At 42.2% G+C, this 16,300-nt stretch overlaps 1 protein-coding gene across 1 annotated transcript; it reads right to left on the bottom strand.

The window, feature by feature from the left end:
* Positions 1-10,200: 10,200 nt before the first annotated feature.
* On the bottom strand, positions 10,201-13,897 carry Rgs2 (regulator of G protein signaling 2). The gene is made up of 5 exons (XM_038349517.1): positions 13,774-13,897; positions 12,606-12,707; positions 12,440-12,501; positions 11,554-11,720; positions 10,201-11,291 (listed from the first exon to the last, which is right to left on the bottom strand). Exons 1-5 carry the CDS (start codon positions 13,881-13,883, stop codon positions 11,097-11,099), a joined length of 636 nt encoding a protein of 211 aa, XP_038205445.1. The 5' UTR covers positions 13,884-13,897; the 3' UTR covers positions 10,201-11,096.
* Between the last annotated feature and the right edge of the window lie 2,403 nt (positions 13,898-16,300).

The following is a 16,300-nucleotide window of genomic DNA, read 5'->3' as shown; positions in this document are numbered from 1 at the left end:
TGATTTCGACTTCAAATAAAAAATGGATTCAAATGGCTCATCTTATTAAGTGTAAGGCATTAACTTTTGAATAAAACTTTGATATAAAAATTTGAGAAAATCCTTGGGACCCAGGTCTAGACAGGGAGTTCATAGGCTTGACATGAAAAGTAAAATTCATAAAATCAAAAATAGGTAGTTTTGGAGTTCATCAAGACTAAAAGCCCTTGTCTAGATGAGGTCAAGCTACAGATTGAGAGACAATGTTGGGAAGCACATATTTGATGGAAGATTCATGTGAGCATTCAAGAATTCAATTAAAAGGGCCAAAACAGCTACTTCCCTATCGTCGCCAGATTCTGGTTGGAGGGGGAAAACTGGATCAGTCACACTTTACTGGTGCGCTGGATCAGTCACACTTTACTGGTGCGCCGCTCCTCTGGAATATTTGAAGGTTTTTTTCACAATGAACCTAAACATGCAGTTGCCATACCTAACACTTCTCAGCCACGCTTGACTGGATGAAGACAATAGTCCATTCAGTCAGGATCAAAATCAGATGTATCCTGGAACCCCAGATACCGAGTCATGAGCTAACCGTCCAGGGAGTGACGTAAAGACAAATGCATCAGTCCAAGAAGTGGCTTAGCATTGTTTGATACTGTGGGATACTCACAAGCTTTTTTTTTTTTTTAAAACAAAATAAAACAAAACAAAACTATGACTTTCTTCAAATGAGTCATGATCAAGATATTTCCAAAATGGTTACACCATTAATTACCCTTAAAATGTTGATAACTTTAGTGTACTTTCATGAAACATTATAGCAATTATGAGTCTCTGGAACCAGAAACAAATTGAAAACACTAGAAAGAAGTAGAACTTTAAGTCTTGACATTTATGTTCCAATGACTGATGTCCATTTTTATGAGAGCCACCGTCCTTGAGGGTCTGTGCCAAAGGATGATCAATACAGTAAGCTTCCTCACCTACAGGGAAAAATACCATTTTCTTTCCAGACCACAGCTTGTTATCTCACCATCGCCAGGCTCCACCGGCCTCTTGTAAATGCAGTATTTTCAACAGTGTTCAATAGTGCTGTTTCAAAATGTTGTCATTGTTGATCATCCAAGGTTACATTCTGAAGCGTAAAGCTGAGAAAATGATTTAAAATGGGACTGGAAACAGGCTAAGAGATTTGAAGCTTCAAATGCATTAAAAAACAAAACAGAAAGTCAAAACAAAACAAAAACAACGGCTATCACTCCAGGGTCCTCCTCACCCCCAAAGTTGTCACCACACAATAACTTCTTACTTTCTTTTGGAATATTTTTTTATTATTTTGATTATGATGCGACATCTGTATATATCTAAGATATACTCAAACTATTCTCTTGCTCTTCAGGGAGATTGCAAATGGGTCACTGCACTTTTTAAACTACATAAACAATGAATGCATTTGGAATTTGGGAGAAACAAACTTTAAGACCTTATCTAAGCCACATGCTTCAGTGTTCTCTAAATTTGTAAGGCAGACATATACAGTGAAGGTGAAAAAATTATGTAGACTCATGAAATCATTTTGTTTTTGCAAATGAGCTTAGCTTATTTAAATGAAATAATTTGCTTTTGCATACATATTTATTGGAGAATATGTGAGTTCATTACTCAGTCAAGTCGAGTTAGTCAGACTAAACCAAACATCCTTCATATCTGGACAGCTACAGTTACTTTCAAAACTAAGAAACAGTGGTCTTCATTGATCTCCTCATTGGAGTGTGAAACAGACATGCTCTCAGGAAGATGTCTCAAAGTTGAAACTTCAACTGTGTCTTAAAAAATAGGTGACATTTAGGGGAAGGGAAAGCGGTTGTAAGCAAGGTGTGATGTTTCATCTCGTTATTGTGGAGAAATGACGAGAAAACCCAATATTGAATGCTTCTGATCAATATCAGAAAGTAAGATCAATTGGCAGAAAAATCAAACTGAAATCTAGAAATGCTTTAGCTCTTGGGACAGGAATTTACCTTGTCCAGAAAGTTCTTAATTTTTTCTGAGCATAAAAAATTACTTGAGAATGCCAGTATTCAAACAGTATTCAGTCTAAAAGCCACTTATGAGTGAGTACATAAGATATTTGTCTTTCTGGGTCTGGGTTACATCACTCAATATGATGTTTTCTAGATCCATTCATTTGCTCCAAAATTCCAAGATGACATTTTTTTCTGCTGTGTAGTACTTCATTGCATAAGTAAGTGGTTTTTAGACATTAAGCAAAAAAAAAGCAAAAACCAAAAAAAAAAAAAAACAGTTTACAGTTCACAATCCCAGAGAAACTAGACAACAAAGAGGAGCCTAAGAGAGACATACATAGGTCTAATCTACATAGGATGTAGAAAAAGACAAGATCTCCTGAGTAAATTGAGAGCATGGGGACCAAGAGAGGCAGGGAAGGGAGTGGAGAAAAATATATAGTTCAATAAAACCAATAAAAAAGAAATAAAAAAGCAGTATTCTGAGGAACTGATTGGAAGCATGGTGAAGGATCTGGGCTTACTGAGCATTAGGTAGGACTGAATATGTGGAGTAAGCACACGGTTATGCTAAGAGTTAGATGTCCCTCCAAGGCTCATTTGCTGGAGTTGGACTTAGATCTACATAGCGGATGGGATCCTGAGAGGTATCCAGATCATGGCAGGTCCTGACTGAATCAACAAATTGTATACCTTTTGTTGATGCACATATACCAGGTACTTTATTTACTATAAAGGAATGAGGAAGGGGACGGGGAGGAAAGAATAGAACAAGCTATAGTAGTCCGGATATGATGCAATCAAACTGTAGCTTTCACATTCTTCATCTGTAAAACATTCTGGAGTAAAGTAGCAAGCTCTCTTTTAAGCTGTGGTAGTTTGGATGTAATTGATTCCATAACTTTATAGGGAATGGCACTGTTTGGAGGTGTGGTTTTGTTGGAATAGGTGTGGCCTTGTTAGGGGAATATGTGGGTGGGTTTTGAGGTCTCCTATGTGCTCAAGTCACACCTAGAGAGTCAGTTCACTTCCTGTGGATCATGATGTAAGAGCTCCCAGCTCCTTCTCCACTCCAGCACCATGTCTTCCTGCATGCTTCCATGCAATGCATCCTGCCATAATGATGATGGAATGAACCTCTGACCTGTAGGCCACCCCGTTAAATATTTTCCTTTCTAAGAGCTGCTGTGGCCACAGTGTCTTTTCACAGCAATAGGAACTCTAACTAAGCCACCTGCCTGCTGTTGGGACACGTTAATTATGTCTTCTCTATATCCATTACGTGGGTGAACCTGTTTTGCTGATTGTTCATCATCAAATCTGAATCGAATCTACCTGACAAATCCCTGACATTCATTCACAATGAGCTTCCATTACTTTATTAAGTAGTGTATCCCCCTTAGTCTTAAATTACTCCACAAATTGTCCTGCTCTGCTGCCTTCAAAGTAACATGATTGTTAATCTCAGTTTCAACGTTCTTATTTATTTATTTGTTTGTTTGTTTGTTTGTGGCCATGATAAGCTCTTACTTTCTTAATTGATCCCTTTTTGTCTCATCTTCTGACGGTCATGGTGTGAAAAGCTCCCTTCATCTTGTCCTTCTGTCATGATGTCATGACATTTGTCATGATGTCATGCCTTGCTATGGGGAATATAAATAATGAAATCATCAAATCAGACACTGTACCTCTGAAAACTTGATAAGAATACATTTTTTTGCTGGGCTGTGGTGGTATATACCTTTGATTCCAGAAGAGAAAGGCCATCTCTGTGAGTTTGAGGCCAGCCTGTTCTACAAAGAGAGTTCCAGGATGGCCAGGGCTGCTATACAGAGAAGCCCTGTCTCAGAAAAGAAGAAGAAGGAGGAGGAGGAAGGGGGAGGAGGAGAAGGGGGAGGAGGAGGAGGGGGAAGGGGAGGAGGAGGGGGAGGAGGAGGGGGGGGGAGGGGGAGGAGGGGGAGGAGGGGGAGGAGGAGGAGGAGGAGGAAGAAGAGGAAGAGGAGGAAGAGGAAGAAGAAGAAGAAGAAGAAGAAGAAGAAGAATAGGAAGACAACAACATCTTATATTTCTTTTTAAAGTTGTTGTCTTAGTTAATATTCCTATTGCTGTGACAGAAACAAAACACCATGACCCAAAAAGCAAGTTTATTCAGCTTACACTTCCATATCATAGTTCATCACTGAAGGAAGTCAGGACAGAAACTCAAAACAGGCCAGGAACCTGAGGGCAGGAGCTGATGCAGAGGCTGTGGGAAAGTCCTGTTTACTAGCTTGTTCAACATGACTTGCTCAGTCTGCTTTCTTATAGAATCCAGGATGTCCAGCATAGAGGTGGGACCACTCATAATGGTCTGGACCCTCCCTCACCAACCACTAATTAAGAAAATGTCTTATAGGGCTGCCTACTGCCCAATCTTATGGAGGCATTTTCTTAATTGAGGTTCCCTCCTCACAGATGACTTTAGTGTGTGTTAAGTTGACATAAAACCATCTAGCACAGCTTTTTTCCTCAAATATTTTATTCCAATGATGAGAAATGGCTAACATGGTAAGGGGAGAAAAAGGTGTCTAGGCTACTGAGGAGGAAGAGCTGGTAAAGCTTGAAGCACTATGATCAAGAACTCATGGGCCATTGGCTTATGCAACCTAGTTTTAAGAAAATGAAATGTAATTTGAAAGCCTGTTTTTTTTGCGGCCTAGCTTCCACAGTTCCAGACACTACTATGCAAGCCACCAAGGGCAGGAAGGAATTAATAGTCCAGCCCTGTGGCAATACCTATGAACCACAATAGTCACCCGCATGGAGAGATGTCTGTAAAGCTGTAGTAAGTGGTCCTTACATACAGATGGTAAATTATAGTTGTCTAATTGGACTTGGAGCCCATTCAATAGGAGGGAAATTATGCCTGGTACGATAAATCCAACAAAATTGCCAGGGCTAGTGATGTCATGGGCCTTAGAAAAGAATCTACTACCACCACTTTATTGGAACGGCCTATAATTCTTTACTATATTCTAAGTCTTATTCTTATACCCATGAATAGTGAAGCTAACCCCCTTCACCATAAGAGCAAATGAAGACTGTCACAGAAAACTGCAACTGGACACATGCAGAAATCAATGGATCGTGAGAAGCCCAGCCACAGTGGATACATCCCACATCCCAGTTCTGCATCTATGGCTCAGGGAATATCTCAGAAGAGGGGTCAGAAAGATTGTAAGAGCCAGAATGTTAGAAAGTCTTAAGTTCAATAGTTTCTTCTAGAAATGGCTGCATGAACAAACTGGGACAATGGATATGTCAAAATACATGAAAGGAGAGACAATCCACAGGTTATATCCCTAGGCAAGGAACTACAGACATCTGATGCCTGCTGGGGGAGGGAGAATTAGCCTCTCCCAAGGACGCCCCTCCTTACAACGTATTTAATATAAAGTGGTCAGTTCTGAAACCATATATACCTAAGCAACAAAAATAGATTCATCAGACTGTATTTATAGGTTTCTTCATACATATAAATGTGTGTAATAATAATAGTCTCTTTTTCTTTGGTTATCTACTTAGGAGTTAAGGTGGGGTGTATGGGAATAGTAGGAGACAGGGTACCTGGGAGAGCAGGGAGAGATGAAAGTGAAGGGTAGAAGCATTATAGTTCTATTTTAATTAAAATGTATAAAAATTAAATTTTTTTTAAAAAACTAAATGAAATACAGCATTTGAGTGCTGCTTTTGATCCATTTTTCACAACTGAGGGTCATCTCTTCTACTCTTCTACATTTTCTATATTCAAAAACCCTTCAAAAATATTCGCCAAAACTAAAATCAACAGCAAATTTCCAATATGTATCACTTTAAAATATCCGCCTTCCAAATTGCCATACGATAAAGATGTAATCCTGCCATTCCTCGTTTAGATGATTTTTCCCTCCTGAATAATATCCTCTCTGTATTTATAAAATCCTTCACATCATTTAAACAAAAATGTCCCCATCTTTCTTTTTCTTTGTTTATTTCTGTTTTCCTTCCTTCCATCCTTTCTTTCTCTTTTTCCTTCCCCTCTTCCTATATTTTGATTTTTATGTTCATTTCATCAGTTACTTAAAAGGTGTCACTAGGAGAAAAGGGAGTATGTCTTTTTATCAGCTACCTTGTGACTAAGGTGTTTTGACCATAATAGTTAAATGTATAACTTACTGTAAGCTAAATAGAATTTGTTTTTGTACTGGTGTAGACAAGTGGTATTTCATATTCGACCTAATACTCAAATCTATTAACTGACTTCCCAGCGTCCATACTTTCAATCTTCATATTTCTGTCTGGTTATTTCCATACATTTTAGCTGAGTTCGATGTTTAATGTTCTCATGATAAAGTCTTAGCCATTAGTACTAGTGACCCTCCACCTTCTCTACTACATTTCTACTCCCATACTGCACCCTACCCTTAACATTGGGTGTTGGCCGTGATAGGTTGGTTCAGGATGGCTAATGCCAGGTCTCTGTTTCCTGTTGTGGCCTTAGACTTCCTCTTTTGTCCTGCAAGTCACAGAAGAACTTCCTAGGCTATCACATTGAGTAACTCCAAGCTGCTTCTCAGCCAAGAATTATCAACAATCACAGAAAACGCAGCTGGCTGCCATTGACCAAAGGGATGGCACCCATCAAATGGCATCTGTGCCAGACCTTCCAAAATCTACCTTGCCATACTGGAGATGCGCTCTACAACTCAGCTGCAATTTCAGGATAATTTAGAAAAATGGTGCTTGGTACAGGGTAGGCGCCTCACCTCCACATTGATCAGATTCACAGTGTTTTTGTTTTCTATTTTTAATAATTTATTTTGTTTTCTTTTTAAAAAGAAAACAAACTATATTTTTTTTTCATTTCACATACCAACATGCCAATCCCAGTTCCCACTCTCTCCCCTCCTCCTATTCCCTTCACCTTGCCAGCCCCATTCCTCAGGGAAGGGAAGACACATTGCTTTGGGGAAGGTCCAAGGCCCTCCCTATTTTACCTAGGCTGAGCAAGATATCCATCCAAAGAGAATGTGTTCCCAAACGGTCAGTACAAACAGTGGGGATAAATCCTGGTGCCACTGCCAGTGGCCCCGCAGTCTTCCCTAGTCACGTGACTGTCACCTACATTCAGAAGGTCTAGTTTGGACCAATGCTGGTTCCTTCCCTGTCTGGCTGGAGTTGGTGAGCTCCCATTCACTCAGCTAAATTGTTTCAGTGGGTGTCCCCGTCATGGTCTTGACCTCTTTGCTCATATTTTCATTCCTCCCACTCTTCAACTCGACTTTGGGAGCTCAGCCCAGTTCTCCCCTGCGGGTTTTTGCCTCTGTTTCCATCAGTTGTTGGATGAAGGTTTTATGGTGATATTTAATATATTCATCAATCTGACTACAGGGCAAGGCCAGTTCGGGCACCCTCTCTTCTATTGCTTAGTGTTTTTGTATGTGACCCCCTCCTAATGTAAGTGCACCACCTTTGCCTCCTCTCACTCTCCAGCTCCAAATCATCCTATACTATGATCAGACACACCCCAAAAGTCTTCCCAATCAAATTTTGGGTGATTTCATTGAAAGTTACTAGTTGCCTCCCTATGCTCACATGACACCTAAAAACAACGTTCTGTTTGTTTCAGTGTGACTCTGTGAAATGACTATATTTTGAAACATCCTCGGCATTAGAATACACAGTAAAAAATTACCAAAACAAATGGACAGTGGGTCCAAGTGTTTGAACTGTGGGAAACTGGAACAGTAAGTTATACTTATTTGTGGAGGCATGTGGTCTCTAATCTCAAATCTGTTTCAGTTTGTTCCACACACGAGGACATGGAAAATACCATCTCCATAGCGCTCAGGCTTTCAGAAGCTCGGCAAGTCCAAACTTTTGATTTATTTATTATTTATTTTTGTTACTGGCTTTTCTTTCTACCAAAGGTCAAATGCACAGAGAACATGGCTAGTTAAAAATATTTATTGATTGATTGTCCGGTGAAAAAGTTCTGAAAATATTTATAGCCATTTGAGCCAGTGGGCTTTCCAAATCTTGTTCTTTCACAAAGCTGGGTACAGTGGAATGTGCCTGTAGTCCCATTTACTTCGGAAGCTGAGATAGGAGAATCATCTGAGCCTAGGAGTTAGGACTAGCCTGGGGATCATAATCTGATCTCTTCTTTAAACAAACAAAACAAAACAATAACTACAACCAAAAAAATCCCCAGTATATTTTGTCTCTATCTTTCTGTGCATTGGCAGATATTTTTTTAAGTCTCACTAATTTCCATACAGGTTCATCGAACGTCCATCCATCCATCCACCCATCCACCCATCCACCCATCCACCCATCCATCCATCCATCCATCCACCCACCCACCCACCCACCCACCCATCCATCCATTCTGCTCACATTGTATGAACCAATTGCTGGGAATCAGCAGAAAGTGGGGAGCACAGGACCTTCACTTGTGCTCTTCACAGTCTAACTGCAGAAGATAAAATTATCAAATAATTATGAAAAGTAATTAGAAATACCTCTATCAAGTGCCCTAAATTATAGAACCTGGTGCTGTGACAAGAGCTAAAGAGGGACGTGGTCTAGGTAAAGGAGGTCAGAGTCCACTTCCCTGGGGAAGTGGCAATTGCACTTTTGGTAGAGGAGTGGTGAGCGGGAGCTAAAATTACACTGTGCACAGAGGAACTATTAGGTGGAAAGGTTCCCTGGGGCTGAGGGGTATAGCATCTTCGGCTGGTGCAGGGAACTGTGTACAAGGTTGGAAGGCAAGAGGGAGTCAGCCCTGCAGGCCTAGGTTGTCTTAAGGATGCTGCTTTCATCCGAATATTTAGGAGAGCTGTCAGAGGTTCAAAACCACAGGAGACAAGATCAGGTTTGTGTGTTGAAAGGATCCCAAGAGTTAAGAAGGGAATATATTAGGTGTGGCAGACAGTGAGCAGAGGGAGGTGGGTTAATTGCAGTCATGGTAGCATCAGAGAGGAAACTGAGAAGCTGGACATGAAGTGATTTAAATGGGACTTGGTGGCAATGTGGGTTTCCTTGCTAGCTAAAGCCTTTCTGGATTAAGAGCTACACAGACCCGACGCATCTGTGCCACATTTCCATCACAGCATCACCATTTCTGTGCATTCAGATGTCACCCATGCAGTCAGTATCCAGTCTGCATCCTTTATTGGTTATTCTGGCTGCTGGTGCTGCACGAATGAGCAGCTGCCCCCTCCTGGACCTGGGCTTGTTCCAGACATCTGGCTAACGATGTGAACTAGAGTAGTCACAAAGAAACATTTGAAATACTGTGGGCCATTATCCTCAGGGTTCCACATTTCTAAAGTACTCATTATGTACGGATATCAGGGAGATAAGCAGAGAAGTATCCAGTGGGGAACCATGGTGGAAAATGGGTACTCTTAGGGTCATAAAGCTATGGCATGCCATTACTTGGGCTCAGATCTTCCAATTTCAAGTGGAGGGTGACCCCTGTTCTCCCATTTACTAATTCCCCTACCCCCAGAGATTGCAAATTTGCCTCACAAAGGAAAGGGAATTCCACTAGCCAGAAGAGAAGACCATCCTCAGCTAGAACACATGCCTGCACTTAAGTCTAAGCAAAGGACTTGCTTTCTTCAGCATTTTCTAATGAATTATTAGCCAAACTAAGGCAGGAGATGCAGAACAATTCTGAGATTTTCATATTGGCCCAACACAATGATAAAGAAACAATAATTAGGTATGTGTCTTGCCCATGCCAGCCCTGTGTCTGGAACGAAGGATAAAACAGGCAGGCCTGCCGGGCGGTGGTGGCGCACGCCTTTAATCCCAGCACTCGGGAGGCAGAGGCAGGCGGATCTCTGTGAGTTCGAGGCCAACCTGGGCTACAAGAGCTAGTTCCGGGACAGTCTCCAAAAGCTACAGAAGAAACCCTGTCTTGAAAAACAAAAATAAAAACAAAATAAAACAAAACCAGGCAGGCCCAAAGTCTACATATATTTACATGAACTTCTGCCTTCTCTTAGGCTGCTTGGTCACATACATAACTTGCGTTTCTTTCCACCATGTTCTCTTATTACTCGTTTTGAACTGTTCCTCAACACACAGGTCAATGTTCTTTCTTTTTATTTTATTAAATAACAAGTTTGACTTTCACAATGAGTGGTCGTAGGGATATGGATGTGGTTTTCTTAAGACTACATAACATCTATAGGTTTATCTGTTTATCTTCCTTGAAGCAACCATTTCTCACTTCTAAGGGCTGTCAGCGCTCAGGGACTGGTACAATAATCAATCCATGGTCATATCTCTTTACTGGAAAGCTGTTTTCTCTTATATCTGACATGTTTCCAACTAGTGAACTCAAACACAACAGAATCACATCTGGACTTCCAAATGTTCAATGACATTATTTATCAAAATAAATTTATTAAAAGTATTCAAAAACCACTTCAAAGTGTAGCTGCCTGCAAGACAGTTTTTGGCACTCATAACAGACACCGGTGTTCTACAGAACAGCACGCATTCGTCTCTCACGCACGGTTTAACAACGCAAACGCACTTTTCAGTTTCAGTGACACATGACACAACAGCACTAGCCATCTACAGTCCTAAGACTTCCACACCTTCGCACACAGTAAACATTTTAACGTTACTTAGTACTCAAATAGTAAGACTAGAAGTAAAACCACGATGTGGTAACAATGGACTGGTTTAGGGAAAAGATGTACAGCCAACTAGCTAAGGCCACATAATCCCAGACCTATTGATTTTAAATGTTCGGACCAACGATCTTCCATTGTCTCTTTCACCTCAGACCCTTGCTTTCCCAGTGAGGAACAGCACGTTCAGAACACTGTTCCCTCCCTCTGTTCTTCACACAGCAAGGGAAGCTGTTCTCACAGAGCCCGTCCTAGGTTGCTGGCTTCCTGATTCACTACCCAACTTTGAATCAATAGTTCTGGGTGATGTTTCCTAACACCCAGGCTGAAATTCAAGGTCAGTCTTTTGGCAGGTCATGGCCTTTCCTCTTGGGAGACAGAATAAAATGTCCTCTGCTGGGGGCTCCTTGTCTCATGTAGCATGGGGCTCCGTGGCGATCTGTGGCTTTTTACACAAGTCTTGGTAGAACTCTGACTCCAGGAAGCGAGGATAGGAATTGTTCTCCATCAAGCTGTAAACCCTCTTCTGGGCTGTTGTAAAGCAGCCACTGGTCGCCTCTTGGATATTCTGGGCAATCAGAGTTTTTGTTTGAAAGTCTATGTTTATCTGGAAGAGAAAACAAAACAAAACTTGATTTATTTGGAATTCAACATTACAAATCGATGCTTAATAATAAAACACAAAAGATGTAATGTGCGATCAGTTAGAACTGTCAGTTTTGTAGAAGCTTTAATGTTAGGACAGCTGGGGCGGAGAGCCGCCCATGGCTCTATCCGCTTGCACTTTAACTGGGCTGTTCAATTCTTGTGTCTCACTACTGTGTTGAAGATGTCCAGTTTATGTCAGCATGAATACCTCGGTTTCTTACCTCTTTGGGAGCTTCCTTTTCTATGAAGTCGGTATATATTTTCCTTGCTTTTGAGGACAGTTTTTGGGGTGACTTGGTTTTTTTGAAGTCTTCACAAGCCAACCAGAATTCAATATTTTCTTCACAGAACTCAGATTTTAAAAACGCCCTGAATGCTGCCAGCCCATCTGAAAGCACAAGAAAACAAGAAGAATATAAATTGAGTGATCAAATAGCACGTTGATCTTCTAGGACTAGGATGACCGGTTCGCTAGATGTCACTCAAACCTGTCATGCTCACAATTTAGCTCTGTAGAGCTCTGAGACGCCAGCAGGCAGAATACTTAAGTTTCTATTCTGCAACAAAAATATACTGAACTTCACTGTCAATGCAAAATAAATATTTATAGGACAGCTATCCATAAGTTCTCTGGGAACCAGGGCTTTTGACTTTTTATTATTTATTTATTTATTTATTTATTTATTTATTTTTTCAAGGCAGGGTTTCTCTGTAGCTTTGGAGCCTGTCCTGGAACTAGCTCTTGTAGACCAGGCTGGCCTTGAACTCACAGAGATCCGCCTACCCCTGCCTGGGATTAAAGGCGTGCGCCACCACCGCCCGGCTTAACCAGGGCTTTTGAAAATATTCCATGCAATGGAAAAGCTTACTCAACCCACCTATGAGTAACTGTCATTTTAATGTTTAAGCTAATTTTTCTTCCCCAGCTAAAGTGAATAACTCATGTTTTTCCATGATTAAGCTGGAGAAATAAGGGAAAGGAAAATGGATATTATGCAGTAAGTGGTGGTAATGCCTGACGCACTTCCTGCGGGCTGCCTGTGGCGTGGACACATTCCTAGGCTCTTGGGATACTGGTAAGAGGTCAAATTCAAAAGGTTAACTTACATTTGCTGGCCAGCAGTTCATCGAATGCTTCTGCCCAGAGCAGCGCTTCCTCGGGAGAAGGCCTGAAAGAGAAGTTCCGACTGTGAGCTATAGCACCCATGATAGTTCCCTTTCCTGTTGGGTGGCTAGATGATTCATTTCTACAACCACAGGACTTGCAACTTACTTGATAAACGTTTGCTGTTTGCTTTTCTTGCCAGTTTTGGGTTTCCCAGGAGTGGAGGAATTTTGCAAGAAGTAGCTCAAACGGGTCTTCCAATCCTTTAAGCTAGAAAAGGAAAAAGAAAAACCAAAGTTACTTCAAGCAGCAATTCTTGAATAGTAAAATGATTACCAGCTGCAGCAGCCTAAGGTCAGCCACCCAGTAGCTCCAAAGCAGACAGGCAAGAACAAGCCATCTTGTCCTTGGAGCGTTTAAACCCAGCACCTCATGTATCGAACATAATTTCATCCATTCGCCTGACTATAATGAGTTTTACAAGTAGGATAGGGCTACAGAACATAGCTAGGATATTTAACATTTTCACAAGTTATTTCTGACCTACAAAAAAGGCAGCGCTTTTTCTGCATAGTTAACTACAGCTGGGTGGCAGTTTTTCGATTGAGAACAGCAGTGGAAGTGTCTTGAGCCAGCTGGTGTGCCTTCCCTTTATGAGACAGGAGTGTCTGCACCACGACATAGGCAGTGCATAGAGGGAGGGTTCTCTCTCTCTCTCTCTCTCTCTCTCTCTCTCTCTCTCTGTCTCTCTCTCTCTGTGTGTGTGTACCACGACACTGGCAGTGGAGGGGTGTGTGTGTGTGAGAGAGAGCAAGAGAGAGGTGGATTCCGGAGCTCCCCTCCGCGACCGCCCACAGTGCTTCTCCGCAGCAGACACTGCAGAGCAAATTACTCATTCCACAGTCGTGACTGGGTGAGACCTACTTTATGATTTAAAAATCGCATCTAAAGCGAATAAATTCAGAGTCATCCCAAACATTACCCAGCAGCTGTGTAAACAGCTCAGAACTCACAATGCAATGCATGGGCGCCGCGGACCCTATTCAGTTGCAGGTTTCTAGGGTCACGTTAAATGCAGAACAAAAAACCAACCCGCGCCTTCTCAGCCCATCTACCGCCTCCTTCACGACAACTTCCCCCAGTCTTAAACTCTCTAAGCTCACACAGAAAAAGCACGAGATCTAGCTGGCTAACTTTTCCTTCTGTTTTTCTTTCCTTCTTCCCTCCCTTTCTCTGCAGAGGAGAGTTAGCTCAAGTCAAAGCAGAGACAGAAGGAAAGTCGATTCCTAGCCGCAAAGCCAGGCAGGGGCCAGCTTAGGAGAGAGAGCATACTCACAGCGTTCGCTTCATTTTCTCGCGCTTCTCCTCCACCTTGGGGCTGTTGCCTGCGCTCTTGTCCATGGGTATGCAGTCGTGCTGGACAGCCAGGAACATTGCACTTTGCATACTAAGACGCCCGCGGCTACCGCAGCTGTTTGCAGCCGGGCGCGCGGCGCGGCCTTTTAAAGCCGGCTGCGGCGCAGGGGCGGGACCCGGAGGCGTCGGCCCCGCCTTTAGAGGGCTCGGATTGGCTCGTTACAGACGGCACGAGGGCGGGGCCGTGCGGACCTGCCGCAGTCACGGCAGCCGCGGAAGGGTCTGGAAGCCAGGGCGCTGATGACGTAGGTGCGGCAGCCTCGTGCGCACACAAGCGGGGAGGCGGCGGGCGGGGTCGGAGCGGGAACGCTGCTCGGTCGCTCGGGTGGCCTCCGCGGTGGAGGGGCCCCGAGTTCGTGACTTTACCCTAAGACCGTACCTTTTCCTTTTTTTTTTTTTTTGTGAACCCCACCTTTGCAACTTATCTATTTTTCACGATCTTTTAAGATTCACCCGGACACCAATGAACGGCAGCCGGCATGGGGATAGCCCTGCTGGCCCCACACTCAGCCACTCCACTTATTTTCATAAACAACAAGAGAAACCTGAAACGGGTTGCCGAGCAAAGTGCTGTGACTCCCTGCTGTTCGCTAAGGCGTCTTGGGATTCCTTAAGGGATTGCACTCTGGGTCAGGGAGGAAGAAGGAGAAAGTGCCTATTAGAAACCCGTGTTTTAAATGGTGCTGCATTTTTGATCTTTCAATGCGTGACTGCAGCAAGCTGTGACGTTGCAGGGTCATTCCCCAGGAGACCTGAAGGGCAGCTCCTGCCGGGCGCAGCCCAGATCTGAGTGGTAGTGAGAAACAAAGGGAAACCCAAGATCTTGCTGTTCGGATGTATCCGGATCATGTGTAGTTTCAGACTGTAAGGAATCAGGATTTCCTCATGAATCATTCCTAGTTGAGCCGGCTTAGAGTTTAACAGATGTTCATCTGCTTAAATTAAGGGGTGGGGGTGTGGGGCTAGAGCTGGAAGTGAGAGTGGGGAGGTGCAGTTTGCCTGAACGAGCTTCATTTGTGAATTCCACAGAAACCCATCTTTACTCGCGCAGGTTTTTAAAATGCCCCGATTTGTAAGAACAAAAACATGACTTCAGCTACAAACGGATTCAGCTTCCTATGTAACCAGAAGGATGCAGCGGAATACCTAAGTGGTTTTCCCACAAAGTCGGGGCAGACAGGTAAACAACAAAATATGGTTTGGGTTCCAGTTTTTCTGCTTCACACTAGACTTTCTGGGAAAAAAAAAAAAAAAAAAAAAAAGGAGACATATTCCTCAAACTGGAACCAGGCAGCACACAAGCTTCGGGTGGTCAAGTTCCACGTTTGAGTCGGAGAAGAAAGTCTGCAGCCGCTAATGAAGGAAATAAGTATAGCCTTTATTACAGAAGAAATATTTTGATTTTAGTAACGAATGTTTGAAAGCATGTTTGTAAATTTGTGAGATGGAATTTTAATAAGCTCCATAGAGCTGCCCTGTTTCTGCATCTATTTTAATTTCTGATGATTTAATGCTTATTTATTAAGATGTATAATTGAAATAGTATTGCTGTTTAAAATACGTGTAATGTGCAGACATATTCGATTTTTCTCAGCAATACAAAACATGGATATATTTTTCACTTACAACCCTAGTGTTAAAATCATGAACACTGATGTGGGACACTTGTGTCTGTCGGCAGGTGTAATCAGAGCCAGTGTCTAACCAGTAGTTGCTAAGTATCTGTTGGGACACTCACCCCCCCTCCCCCCCAGCCCTAGTTTCTCACATCTAACGTCAGCAGTGTGTCTCTCTCTCTCTCTCTCTCTCTCTCTCTCTCTCTCTCTCTCTCTCTCTCTCTCTCTCTCTCTCTCTCTCTCTCTCTCTGTCTCTCTCTCTCTCTCTCTCTCTGTTTTATGGCCAGTCTTATAAAATACTATGCAAATCTTATATTTAAGACCTTTTGTAGCATCAATGAAATGCGTTAATTTGCATATCTAAGCAGGGCAATTCAAATCCAGCTTTTCAGGATAGGAAAACCGTGAGGATGAGAGTTAACTGGGTTCTAAATGTGTAAATTCTATTAACTATCAAGACAATGCAGATGTGTAGTGTCAAGCTTATGGTATTTAATAAATTGCTGTCTGGATAATAAATAAATAAGGAAAATAAACAAAACAGTTCATATTTAACCTCGTCCAGGTCTTGAAGCTCGAAAACCCTGTCCTTTTTTATACGTTAACCAAAGTGAATATCAAACGACTGGTTGAAAGGCAAACTATCCTAGGCGATTTTTGTATTTAATACAAGCATTTTTTTCCCACAAGCCTTTTCAGACTGACAATTCAGATATTAAGGCATAAAACTATTTTTCTCCCTGGAAACTGTGGCTGCTTGATAAATTTAAGTTTACAACCTTAATTTTGTAAAATTTTGTAAAAGCAGATAATTTTGAGAGTTTAGGTGTA

The sequence above is a fragment of the Arvicola amphibius genome, chromosome 12 (genome assembly GCF_903992535.2).
Source record: "Arvicola amphibius chromosome 12, mArvAmp1.2, whole genome shotgun sequence".
In the NCBI taxonomy this organism is placed as follows: Eukaryota; Metazoa; Chordata; class Mammalia; order Rodentia; family Cricetidae; genus Arvicola; species Arvicola amphibius.
This window is presented reverse-complemented; position numbering and strand designations above follow the sequence as displayed.

Bases quoted from the DNA above. Each gene is read 5' to 3' on its own strand.
- Rgs2 (XM_038349517.1), bottom strand. From the start codon at position 13,883: ATGCAAAGTGCAATGTTCCTGGCTGTCCAGCACGACTGCATACCCATG. The intron at 12,502-12,605 runs GTAAGTTGCAAG...CTTCTCTTTCAG, and splicing joins AAACAGCAAACGTTTATCAA to GCCTTCTCCCGAGGAAGCGC. The intron at 11,292-11,553 runs GTAAGAAACCGA...TTTCTCTTCCAG, and splicing joins AAAAGGAAGCTCCCAAAGAG to ATAAACATAGACTTTCAAAC.